Genomic DNA, 13,608 nt, shown 5'->3' on the forward strand with positions numbered 1-13,608 from the left:
AGGTGCTCGCGTCTCGGCGCAACCCGTGACCCGGCGCATCGCACGCGCAGGTGTCCGAGAAACTGCGGAAACTTTTTCGTTTCATAAATAATTATCATATCTGTAGATGGGAGCTTTTCGAGCTCGGCGGGCAGGTCGCTGCCGGGATACGAGCAGTCGAGCGCGTGGGTGGGAGTGGGGATGCTGCGCGCCCCGCTGCTCGCCCCGCGGGTCTCCGCGTGCGTCAGGCGGGAGGTGGCGTCAGCGGCGGCGGGTGCGGAGCGGCGGAGGGGGGCAGCGGGAGCGGGGGGGAAAAAGGAGGGGGGAAGCGACGGGGAGGGGGGAGGCGAGGGGGAGGAGGGAGGGCTCTTCATCATGAGGCGATGGCGGCACAGCCGTGACATCACCCCGAGGCTTATATAGTTGGGGTAGGGTCCGGGTCCACCATCTGATGCCTGCGGTTGCCCGCCAGTCTGCGTGCTGAGGCGCGGAGCGGCGGAGCTCTCTCTGTGTGTCTGTCTGTCTCTCTCTCCGTCTCTCCCCAGGATTTATGGACTTTACTTTCTAGAGAGTGGCGCGGCAAGGATGAGAGTCCAGCTGGTGTGCGTGGTGCTGCTGGCCTTGGCCTCCTGCAGTCTCTGCTCAGGTAAGCCCTGCCGCGCCCTGCGCCCCGAGCCTTCGTGCGGTGGGCAGCACCACGCGGCCGGCCGCTCCCGCAGCCTCGAGCGGGACCGAACGGGGCGGGGTGCGCTCGGTCTGACGCGGCTGTGCTCTGCCGGCGCCCCCGGCTCGCACAGAGCGCGCTCTGTCCAGCATCACATTTTCCATCATTCCCGCAATTTACTCCCTATCTTCAAGCCATTCCCCTCCGCAGCATCACTACCATGGTGTTTAGTGTAGAGCGGTCATTGAGCAACGTCGATGTAGACTGTCCCATTAATTAAGTTGCTACATTTGTGATACTTGAATCCCAGGTATTTCCAAGCTATCATAGGTACTGTGTTTTCTTCTTCCTTCCGTCAAAGTCCAATCAGCATAGCTATATATGTACTGTAGTCACTTTTTAGTAGCTGAAGTACAGTTTTAGGATTCTGGGGGGAAAAAAAAGATCACTAGTAACTGCATTGAAATGACAAAAAATGCTGGTCACAAAGATGCTGATCACACAATAGGATGCTAGGTGAAAGTGCATTTCTGCTCTAAGATCAGTTGCTTTAGAAACCTAAAAAATAGGGTCATACATGAAAAGGCACTGCCAGCTTGTTTGGAAAGTGACATAGCTAAGTATGTGTTATTTAGATCATCAGTTTATAAAAAAAAAAAAATAAATTGTTGCAATTTAACAGGTGTACAGTGACAGATGTGTAGTAGAATAGGCTTCAAAATCCAATCTCACTAGTGTACAAATTACCGTTACTTGTAACTCCATGAAAGGTAAGGAGTAGGTTTACAAGTAGATGAATTTTTCAGCTTCAGTATCCAGGACGATTCAGAATTCCTTGTTTTGGATGCAAGTTTCAAATATCCATTCCCCCACAGAAGAAAAATGTAACACACTTAAACTTGTATTTTGTCATGGCTTAAGCATAATCATTTTGTGTGCTTTACAGACCTGGTGTTCTTAGGGACAGGGATAAAAGTTTATTATTTTCTCTGCATATATATGTAGCTTTTTAAGCAAAAACATGACTAATATTTTCCTTGAGACAATTTAAAATTCATAAACCACTAAAGTCAAAGATTCCAGTGGAAATTAAAATAGATTCGTATAAAAAAGAAGCAGAATAGTATGTGTAACTGACATGAGGGTTCATTTGCTTGAAAATTTGGAATTATATTTAAATGAGAAATGTCGCAGAGAAGTTTGTGTTGAAAAGCCAAATGAATTTTTGCTAATGTGGACAAGTAAATCATTAGGAAAATGATCAATCATTTTAGTTTTCTTTTAAAAATGTTTGCTCTCAGGGGAAAGTGAGTTTTAATAGAAGACAACTATTTCTGTAGAATGTAAATATACAGAAAGGAGCTATATTTCCTATCAATAATAAGGTAAGCATACAAAAGACAGCAAAGTGTTTGGATTTTCCTCAGACTTGAACAGTAATCTGTAATCAAATTGCTCTCTTGAGTGTTTGCTCTTTTTCTGCTTTTACCCGTCATCTATCTCTTTCACTCCTGAATTATCTGAATATGCTCCGTTTTCCTCCAGGCTTTGTTTCATTCTTCACTATACGAACAGCTTCCTAAGTAATATCCTCCAGATATTTTCTCATTAAAAATGTTTCTTAATACCCATCTATTCAGCAAGCTTTCCACTTCTGCATCTGTCTTCCACCCTTGGTGGTGGGGAAACTATATTCTGTTCTATATAGCTTTTACAGGGTCCTAACCAGATGCAAGTCATTTCATTGCCCCAGAATGCAGCAAATTGTGATGCTGTCACACATGCACTATTCATTCCTTTGCAAGAGCTGTTACTATCAGTAGTCAAAATTCAGCTAAGGTGAACATGTGATGCCAGCAGAAAGAACTTCATCACTGGTGAAGCTATTGAGAAACTAGGTAATGATGAATACAAGTAGTGCTGAAAGCACTGAAAGACATTAGGCTATAGAGAAGTTGCTAGTGACATGCTGCAGTACTGCCATCCAGTCTTTATCAGTATTTTAAGTAACAATTTTTAAGTAAAAACAATTAGTGTAGTGTACTAGTAATGCAAAGCTGAACATCAGCATCACTACAGAGAAAGACTGACATAAGGCACAGACATTTTTGGCTACTTTAATACAAGCGGGAAGCAGTACAACTATGCAAAGTGATTGTTTAGTAAATAATCACTTCTATTAAAAACTCCTTTTAGCAGAAGCACAACTGGTAGAAATGTCTGAGGAGACAAAGAACTTAGTGACACTATCTTACCTTACTTGTATTAGAAGATGCTAAGATTTTTCAGATATGAAAGAAGCAAAAGCCAAAATGCTCCAGAAAGCTACTTCCTTAGCAAGTGGTAAGCATAAATGTGGTTAAGAACTGAGACTTCTGATCTCCCCTTTGCTGTACTGTACTGTACTGTACTCAGGCACAGAAGATGGTCACTCTAATGACATGGTGAATAGATGGCTATTGTGTGAGAGCAGACTGGATCAGAGACAGAGACAGTCTAATAGATCTGAGCATAACCCTTCAGCAAAGAAATGTTCATAGGGTTTCCAGAAGAATGGCTTATGTCCAATAGACTGTAGTAGAATGACTTTGCATTAATTTGCTGGTCACCATTTAAAAACACCTTGAAGATCCAAGTTGAGAATGTTTGCGATTGCTCCCAAAAAAAAGCAGCTAAGTAAATGCTAGTTAGTAGAGGTGACAAGTAGTAATTATGAAAATCAGACTGATTTTGAACGAAGAAAACTGCATCAGTTTTTGTACTGAAACAGCTGAAGATTAATGGGCCTGTCTAGGAGTGGACAGTGAGTTGCTTCATTCATGTCAGTAAGCTTGATCATGCTGTGAAATGTAGTGAATATCCCTTTCAAAATAAAGTTTTGGTACCAAAAACCTCCTCATAGTCCCATTAGAACACAATTCTGTGAATCCACTTTTATTACTGTTTTTTTTTTTCCCCAAAAAAACCCTCACTTGTATATCTATATTTTGCTTGTTGAATTCAAATGTCCATGATTTATGATGAAACAATAAACATATGTTACTGGTTTATTCCCAGATTCAGAAGAGGAAATGAAAGCATTAGAAGCAGATTTATTGGCCAATATGTATACATCAAAGGTAATTATTTTTCCTCTTTTAGCTGATGGTTAGAAAGCAAATGAATTCTCATTACAAACTTAGAAGTCTTTATACAAAGCAATAACCTATGGTCCAGACCTGAAAGTTCAGTGCTAAACATCACTTCGGTGCAAGATTTTCTCAGTTCAAAGGAAATTTAAAGGTGTTGATGTGACACACACAAAAAAAAGTGTTCCTCACGTGTAACATTGATACTTCCATTAAACTGTCAAAAATGTGTAGAGGGATAAATTTATAAGAGGAAATGTGTTTCCAATAAGATTATGCCTGCTGAAAGTTAAATTAACCTTTAGTCAAATCTCTAAGTGAGATTTTTATGCAGAACTTTTTTTCTATGTGCATATAAAATTAAGAGAGTCATAAAGCAAAATCTGTTAATACATATGTTGATTTTGGTTTAGGGATTTCATTATAATGTTAGTACACGAACATGGGGACATGACTATGGAACTATTAATCTGGTAAATGACATTTCCTTGACAAGTAGCCAGACTATGAATGATATACATGTTATTTAAAACAAGTAGACAAAAGTTCTGTTCCAAACTCACACTAACGTAGGTGAAGTAGCAAGTGTTGCACATATGTAGTGAACAGGCTGACAGACACTTTCTCAGCAGTGTTATTTTCCACAAATGATCTAAGAAATGCCTAGTGTTTCTTCAGCAATATTTTGAAGAAAAAACTCTGAAACAAGATTCATAGGCTTAAAGTAGAATTATTTAACTCTTGGTGCTTGATTTCACTGAAAAATAAAATTACATTCTCCTGAAAATTTTCAAAAAAATAAAAATTCATAAGCCAATGGCTAGTTGTAAAAAAAAAGAAACAAAAAACCTGCCTGCAAGATTTATGTTTATACTGTATTTTCTTGTATGTGAGCTTTTTCACAGTATCATTTGAATAAACCAGGATAAGAAATGAGGCTGGAAAATACATTGTTCTGATCTGGTCCAGCAGTTCTTAAGTTCCCACGTTCTTTACTGGCATGGTAGATCGCAAACAAACCTGTTTGCCACTGGTTTCTCTAAAGTAAAGAAAGATTTAATAGAGATTATTTCCCAGAGACAAATTTTAATGTTCTTTAAATAGTTCTTTCTCTGCCTGCCAAACCATAATATGCCCTGGGAGAAAACCCTGCAGCTATTCTATTGCTGCTACTGATTAGTGGAACTGTGACTGTAAATGCCACTTCCATCTTTTTTTCTCTTTTACTGTAGAGTGCAATCTGAGGTAACTAAAAATGCCCATAAACAGTGTACCTGTTGATAATACAAAGATGCTTGTTATATACTTTGCACGTTGTTTTACATCATGTAAATTACTTTTTAATGGCTTTATGGTATATATACTGCAAGTGACGTGACACCTGAAGTTGACAGAAACAATAAATGATGGAGACATTTTAATTCTAAGTGATAGAATTTTAAATCACTATTTCAAATTAATTAGTGTAAAATGTACTCTTTCTTGACAGTAAAGGAACCACTAGTGGAACCACTAAAAAGGTGTATGAAACTACTTCTACAAGAGATAGATCATTATTCCATTTATTACTGAAATAATAAATTATTATTATATTTTTTTTGTTTGCTAGGTTTTAGTCTTCATTAGAATAGAACCATGGTTCTGATTTGAAAGACTAGTTTTAGGATGGTATGTATGATAACTGACTGGCTTTGTGCCTGAGATTAGTCTCCAGTTGAGAGTAATTACCATTAAATTGTATTAATCTTCTTTAACACTGACTTGGTAATCAACGGCAAGGGAAATCCAGCCAATTAAAACAGACTCAGTGGTTCTCATCAATAAAATAGAAGGATAATAGAAGGAAAAAAATATGTTTATGAAAGCCCAGATCTAATGCAGTAAAATGCAGTAAAATCATCTATGTTTCTGGTGTTTCACAGGAAAATTCTAGCTAAGTAGGTACTTGTGAAGTATGGCATCAAATCTATGCAATATTATGGAAATATGCTTTTTTACCATATTCTTTTGACTTCACAGACTGTTGACAAGTGTCTACTGGTCTTTTGCAAACTACTCTTTAAAGTCACCCATGTGCTGAATATATCTTCATATTTAAAAAATTATATTCATGCTTTCATCAACTGCCTTCAACATTTAATATAGCTTATCACCTTTCCCTGGTGTTACACCTCAACGAAGATACAGGGATCAAGCAAGACCCTAAAAAGCTTTATATATCTTTCTTCTAAGATAAAGTCCAAGGAGCCTTTTGGAAGATTTAGTAAGATAACATAATCTGAAGTATCACGAATATTCAAATGATTACCTACTGACTGTCTTTTGCATCAAAAAGTTACATCTACTCCCAGCTTCTTAAGTGCTAACATGAATCCACCATTTGCATGAAGACAGTCTTGAACTCAAACAAAACTGAAATGCTATTAGTTCAAGGAAAAAAAAAAAAAAGAAAAAGTGTTTATTTGAAGGAATCATTATTACTAGGATAGACATTTGAGATCCCTACATACACAAATTTTTATGAAATCTTGAACCGTCTGAGCTTGAATGGCTTTTCCTAACTGTATATACCCAGAAAGTTTAGCCTTTGTATCAGGCAGATGAGGCTGCAGCTGCCTAAGAGCTTCTAACTTCCTGACTCAGTTATTGCATGCAAGTCCTTACATTTATAGGCACTAGTATACATCACAGAAAAACTTAGGCTGTAATTCACATGCTTAAAGGCAGAAAATATTTTTGTTATTATTTCTACTGTTACATTCTGAACAAAATTAAATTACTGTTCTGAAAAGGAACCACTGAAGCACCTATGCAGGGACAGTGCAGACCTACTGACATAATGCATTTTATACTTTCACATATCTCTCAGTGAATTACCAAAGTTATCTGGATATTTTGTGTGTTATTAACACTGCTGGAAAAGAAGTGGTCTCGCTGTCTTATTCTGTGTAGAGGAAGGCATTAAACAAAACTAAGGACAGTGAAGTACACTAGAAGAGCCACTGTAACAAGCTCTCAGTTCTCCGCCTTTTATCTCAGGAATTCTGTAAGCTAAGTCCAAGTGTTTTACCTAGTTTTTCAGTGCCTTGGATTTTGCTTTGTCATGAATCTTTTTCATCTGCTTTCACTAGATAAAGGCAAGATTATAATAAGCAGAGAACTGAATATTTGTATTTATTTTATTTTAATTAACATTTTGGAGGTATTCATTACAAAACAGAAAAAGCAAAAATTGTATTAAAATTTATTGGAGCATCATTCAACCGTAAATGGAAATAAAAAAGCATGTATATTAGCACTTGAGATTCTCTGTAGTTTTCACAGGAAAATGTACTGTCAAAGAGGAAGATATTCCCAAACTTATTTCAAATTCTTAGAAAATTTTGAGTTCATTTTCAGTATGTAAAAAGGTATGGGAAACCATATATCTGAGTCATATTTCAGAAACATGTTCAACAGTGGAAATACATATATCATATTCACTTCATGAATTCTTCATCATTAATAATTTTTAATTGTGATTCATATGGCAGTCTCTTTTGTTCCACCAGATACCTCCCAGATTTTTTCAGTTAATCTTCAAAACAATTTATTCCCTCTTGGCAGATATAATTTCTTTGATCTCTCATGTAGGTGTTTTTCTAAAACATACCTTGAGCAACTGTAGTTGGTATTGCGTAGACCTCTGTGGAAAATATTTCACACATTGAATGTCTCCCTGAACATTTGTGTTACAGTCATCTGAAACTGTATTTTTGTGTGGTTTTTGTTTGTTTGTTTTGCTTTTGTTTATTTATTTACTTTTTTGCTTATTTACTTTTTTTAACATACCCTCTTCAGTGATTCTTCATAACCTATAAAACAAAGCTGTGTGATTGTAATACTTGCTGTAATAGTGAAGTAGATTATAGGAAAGTAACATGCCTGCACTATTCAGAAACTGGACGTGATCTAAAGAGGTCCATGTTCAGTTAAAAAATTATTTCACTCTTGACTGAAGTTCTTAATGCTTTATAGTATTATTCTGGGAGCTGGCACCAGTGTAAGTCAGAAGCATGCGTATGCAAGTGAAAATACTTTGAAGTGATGCATGTTATTAATGAGAATTAGACTCTCTTGACTAACAAAGTATGCTTGCATGCAGCACTGTAAGATTTTTTCCCTAACCTCATAAATAGAGCCAAGACCAATTGCACATAATGGAGACTGCGATTTAGATATTTTGCTAATATACAGAGAAATGTTCCTTAAAAAAAGAAGACATACATCAAGGTAACATAAAATAATAACGTCAGATCAAAAAGATTCCAAAAAGTTAAGCAGGAAAACATAATAAATTTCTCTAGTCCTTTTCTTTTCCAATCCTATCATCAGCATAGTCTTGTTTTCAACTCTGAATTCTCACTTGCTCATACAGTACTGCTTCTGGATTTTATTCTTCATTGCATTTTAGCTGGGGAAGTTCTATTTCATATTTCTTTCATATACAAGGAGAAAGAATTGTATTGGAAAAGGCTCCTCATTTGGCAAGAACAGCTCTGTGTTTGCATTTAACAAATATTTTAAAACAGAGTAAAGATTTTGAAACTTCAGTGGACAGTTGCTTTTTGGCTAAATTAACTTCTGTTAATTAAATCAGGCATTCTGTAAAGATGTTGATTTTGTTTTGAACCTGCCACAACTTTTCAAATAATTAGACTAATGGGATGCCTGAGTGGAGAGCCTAGATGTGACAGCACATGAGCCCAAATTGAAAAATGTAGAACCTTCTGAATAAGATTTGAGATTAGTTTTCTTCTCAAAACATAATACTGTTTGATATCCAAGCCCTAATAGAAACCTAAGAACATAGCAGTTTTACTAAAAAGGCTAAATTACTCTCATTTTGAAATTCATGCGTGTACTAGTTGTATACTGAACTAATGATTATGGTCAGAAGGGAATTTCTTCTCACTGCTGTTATTAGTGATGAGAGCTTTTCTTATTTCTTCTTCACTTACCTACATTTTCTTTCTTTTAGTTTAAGAAATAGTTGCAAATATGCACAAATCTTGCATATAATACCTCTTTGTTAGAAAATTTCCTTAAACAAACAACAGGTTGTGTGATTACTCAATGTTCAGCTAGGTAAAAACTGCATCCATACACTTACTTAATACTGTTGGTGAGTAAAAGGCAAAATCTGCACAAATATAATACTTGTATTTCATTTAACACACATAGGAAAAGAAACATCAACATTTCAGTTCATAAGTAGAGTATAATCCTAATACATGCCTCAAGGGCATTAATTGCCATTAATAAACAGGAATTTGCAATTTGACTTTTGATTGGAGATTGTTGTGTCACTGGTTCTACTTGAATGAAACTAATCTCTATATTCAGCACTAAGAGGAATACAATTTAGAAGAAATAATGACTAGGGTAATAAATAGATAATAACCAAGGAAGTGGCAAAGACAACAGAGAAGGAAAACAGTGATTAAGGTAGGAATTAGGTTTTTCTAATGATAATTAAAGAAAACTACTTCAATAACTGTTTTAAAATAGTGCCATTAAAAAGCAAAAATTCTTTTAATCGTTTTCTAAAGGTTTTAAAAATCAAATTGCTCCGAAATAATGTAAACTATTGGATCAAATTATGGTGACATTTCTCCTTTTATTTCTGTCTTTCTGTAACATCTCTGAATTGTTTCATTATGGACCACCCAAGGACAGTTGATCTCATGAGGTATTTCAGTCAAGCCACCAAACACATTTTTTGCACAACTCTGTTCTTCCTTTACTCCATCTTCATCCAAGCCCCTAGACCTATTCACATCACTTAACACTCATGACTTTCCAGTATCCAAAAACCCTGGGGCTTACAGATTCCATAACACTGGCTCCAGCTTCACCAGACAACTTGCCCTGAAGCAGGGACTCTGTTCCATTTCTTGGGGAATTTCGAAATGACTGCTATTTGTTCTGAACTGGGGAGGAGCATCTAGTTAACCACAGGCATCTAGCTTGGAATCTGGCACTGGAAATTTATCCACTGGGCCTGACTCACTGTCCTGATTTACACCTATGAATTTATATTATATTAATTTCCATTTGTATTTTTGTTTGCACCTGTGCAGAATGACTATGAAATGCTACCTTTCTGGTTTGGTAACAGTTTATTTTTCCATCGTGTATATCTACCTGGGGGGTAAGGCAGTGGGGAAACAGTGTTTTTAATAAAGGAGTTGTCCTAATTTTGGTGCTCTAATTACTGTCTTAAAGCTTGACAGATGAAAAGGACTTCAAACAAACAAACTTGTTCCTTTCAAAATGTTTAAATGTCATACATTACCACTCAAAACAAAACAAAAATTGCATTACATTACATACCATGCATTTGTATTTTCAGATGAACAGAGCAAAACTTTCTTACTGGAAAGTGACCCTGCTGAATGTCTGCAATCTTATCAACAACATGAACAACCAGGTGGGGGAAACGGTAGAGGTAGATGATGAGGATCTCATTTCTGGAAGACAGTTCCCTGCTGCTCTGGATGGCTTCACCTTTGAAGCAATGCTGACAATATATCAACTCCAAAAAGTTTGCCACAGCAGAGCCTTTCAGCACTGGGAGGTAAAATGAAGTGTCACAAATGCGTGTTTCAATGACTGTTACATTTTCAAGCTCTGTTTGTCATCACAATGGTCTTTTATATTTCATATCCCAAGTGTTCCTCCAGATCTTAGGTGCTCTTGGCTTAAATCACTCCATCACATTGTCTAAACTATCCTATGTTTTTACTATTTTCTAATATTTAATACTGATAATATGCCACTTAGTGAAAGAGTTGTGACTTAATATAGTTTCTGAAGAGCTGAATATCTGTTTTGGATAAAGACACGTGAACAAATGTGAAATATCCTTAACTACATAATTTCTCCACACGTTGTAACTACACCAAGGAATGAAATAAACATATGAAAATGAGCCAGAGCACAAAATTAATATGTGCTTAACAGACATGAAATTACTGCAGATTTATTCAAGCATAAGTAAATTTACGCAGAGTTTCTGAAGGGCACTAAGACAAACAGAATTCAAAATACATATATGCCCATGTATATCTGTAATTTTACCAATTTATAGTTGCTAGGAAACTAATAGCAAGGGAACTCCTTCTGTCCCTCCAAACCTTAAGGTTGCTACTCCTAAATAGTAATTGTTTTGTGATATGTACCTTACTGTAACATTCACATAAACACACTGGATAGAATCTACTCATGCTGTAAAAAAAACCCAACAAAACAAATATACCTAAATATCAGTACCCGCTTTCCAGTAAACCCAGATTCTTCAGCTATCACAGTTCATGGGCAATTTGACTGAGTCCTGATCCCCTTTTGCCTGCTGAAGCAGAGCTGTATGTTTGTTTAGGGTTCTCAGTCCATTGTACCATCTAGGATGACCCATAAAAAAGACTGCAGCATCTTTGAGTTTTTTGAGGATTCTTCATTGCTACATTTATTGTTGAAAAGGATCTACCATGGAATCAATCACATGCCATAGCCTGGCTTAATCATGGCTCCTTATTTTATAGTTGTACCACCTTTCGTGGTGTTTGCAAAGCTCCACTTCTAACAATAGTCATGTGAAATTTAAAGAGGATGCTTCTGTATCAACGTAGGAGCATGGTTATCCAGTGCAAAAATTTCTAAGGCACAATAGAAGGAGAAAGAATAGAGCTAGAGGGAGAAGAACTGAAGAAGACTTGAAATAAACACTTTATATAATGAAACAAGTTCTTACGATCTTACTCATCCAGGATTGACTCCAAACTCTGTTGAAATCACGAGGTTTTTTCCATTTATATCAACAGGATTTAGATGAGCACTCATTTATTAAGTAATTAAGTGACTAACAGAATTTGATTATTTAGGAAAATATTGAGGTGAGTCTAAAATGTTTCTAGCTTAATGCCTTTTAGTCTGGCCATGGAAGAACATGGTAGAAGAATGGATGAAATCTTAATACATAAAGCAAATATGAATCTGAAGAAAATACTTTAAAAACTATAAATAAAACTCAAATGCAGTTAAATAACATTTTAATTGAAAAAATTGGCTTTCTTGTACTTTATTTCCTTTCTTTTTACACATTTTGATTTTTAACTATAGATATGTGATAAAATTATTCCTCAAAATCTGAAATTAGCAAGGAGTGGGTGTTTTAGGAAGTTTTTAAGATAAAATAACCACTATTGAGTGACAATGATAAAGAAACTTTAAGTCATATTTAGCTCCAGAATGACATACCACCTTTCCTATAGCTAATACCTATGGTCTTATTAGTTTCAGTTCAGATATTAGAAATATTTCTTCCATAGGACTGTACTTGTCTGTACCCTGATCTTAGGGAAAAGTCTGAGTTTGGGACAAATAAAACTCTTCTGGAATTGATGATTTTCATTAGAAAAAAAAGCATGATAATATCCTGTCTTTTCTTACGTCCTACAGTTACTTCAGCAAGACGGTTTTGATCTAGAAAATTCAAGCCAAGAAAAGGAAATAATGAAAAGAAAAAATCCCTATATTCTGAAACGGCAACTACATGTGAACAAAGCTAGAAGACCATACATACTCAAGAGAAGTTCATATTACTGATGCAGCAGAGGAAAACAATGTGTATTTAGTTTATAGGTAACTGTGTGTTATAGTTATCTTATTTAACGTTAAAATCATACCTGTGTGAAAATATACTATGGAAGATCATCAAGATGATAACATAACTGTGTCTTTTTTGCAATTGCTGTTACTTGATTGTGATTTTTTCCTACTTGAGATTAATTAGACCAATACATTTTCAAATAAATCTAGTTTATAAGCATGATGTATTGTACACAATTGAGATTTCAACATCTTTCCAACAATATATCAGTCTTTTCCTATTTTAGAAAGTACACTGTCATACACCGAGAAAATGGATACCATCCATAAATCTTACTAAAATTCTTAAAAATTTCTTACTGAAACACCTCAAACACGCACAGCTTGCAAGTTTTTATATGATACAGTAGTCTGACCTGCCACAGTATTTTATATATTGTCTAGTTGAAATTATTAGGGATCAGATCTAAATAAAGAAGGCAATATGGTCCTATTAAATGGTAATTTCAAAATTCGTATTTAAAATGACCTGCCTGTAAGTGAATTTAAATTCTTGATTCCTAACTTGTCTCTGAAGAGCCATAATTTAAGAAAATACGGTAATGAGACTTCAACAAAGTATGCTGCTGAGAGCAAAGGCAGATATGCTTCAGAATTGTGGATATCACTGGTTAAATAAGGAAAAGAGTTTAAATAATCAGTAAAGTAATTTATGGTGTTTGCCTAATATATGAGTGCTCAGGAAAAAAATAAAGACAAAAAAATAAAACATGATTCATGCTCTTGTGGTGTTACTGGAAAATTAGTATACTATATATCCAGTTATATGAGAAATTTTGGAAAAAAAATTTAAAAGAGGACTTTAAGTAAGAACAACTTAAATTTACTATTGAAATTCATTTCCCTTTCTTCCCTCTACAAATTCATAATGTCAACAAGTAGTTACAGAAGCTAAAAATAGTCTCGGGATTCAACAGACACAGGGAAGATTTCAGTATGACAAGAGGTGTTTTCAACCTGTTAAGTACTCAAGAACCACTGAAAATTCATGCTCCATCCATCCCTAAGTGTCTGATCCTTATATCAGATTTGGGATCTCATGCTCCTGGATTTCAGCCTGGAAAAGAGTCTGAAAGAACTGAATGAAGCAACAGTTAAGTTAGAGTGACAGTCCATGATCCCTTCCCA

The 13,608-nt window shown here is 35.8% G+C and overlaps 1 protein-coding gene across 1 annotated transcript; it reads left to right on the forward strand.

Moving 5' to 3' along the window:
* Window positions 1-413: 413 nt before the first annotated feature.
* NTS (neurotensin) lies at window positions 414-13,194 on the forward strand. Its single transcript, XM_010708817.4, has 4 exons — window positions 414-625; window positions 3,701-3,762; window positions 10,166-10,390; window positions 12,271-13,194. The coding sequence occupies exons 1-4, from the start codon at window positions 565-567 to the stop codon at window positions 12,415-12,417; spliced, it is 495 nt and encodes a 164-aa protein (XP_010707119.1). The 5' UTR covers window positions 414-564; the 3' UTR covers window positions 12,418-13,194.
* Window positions 13,195-13,608: the final 414 nt, after the last annotated feature.

Source organism: Meleagris gallopavo, chromosome 1 (assembly GCF_905368555.1).
Source record: "Meleagris gallopavo chromosome 1, MGAL_WU_HG_1.1, whole genome shotgun sequence".
Lineage (NCBI taxonomy): Eukaryota > Metazoa > Chordata > Aves > Galliformes > Phasianidae > Meleagris > Meleagris gallopavo.

Bases quoted from the DNA above. Each gene is read 5' to 3' on its own strand.
- NTS (XM_010708817.4), top strand. From the start codon at position 565: ATGAGAGTCCAGCTGGTGTGCGTGGTGCTGCTGGCCTTGGCCTCCTGC. The intron at 626-3,700 runs GTAAGCCCTGCC...GTTTATTCCCAG, and splicing joins CTCCTGCAGTCTCTGCTCAG to ATTCAGAAGAGGAAATGAAA. The intron at 10,391-12,270 runs GTAAAATGAAGT...TACGTCCTACAG, and splicing joins GAGCCTTTCAGCACTGGGAG to TTACTTCAGCAAGACGGTTT.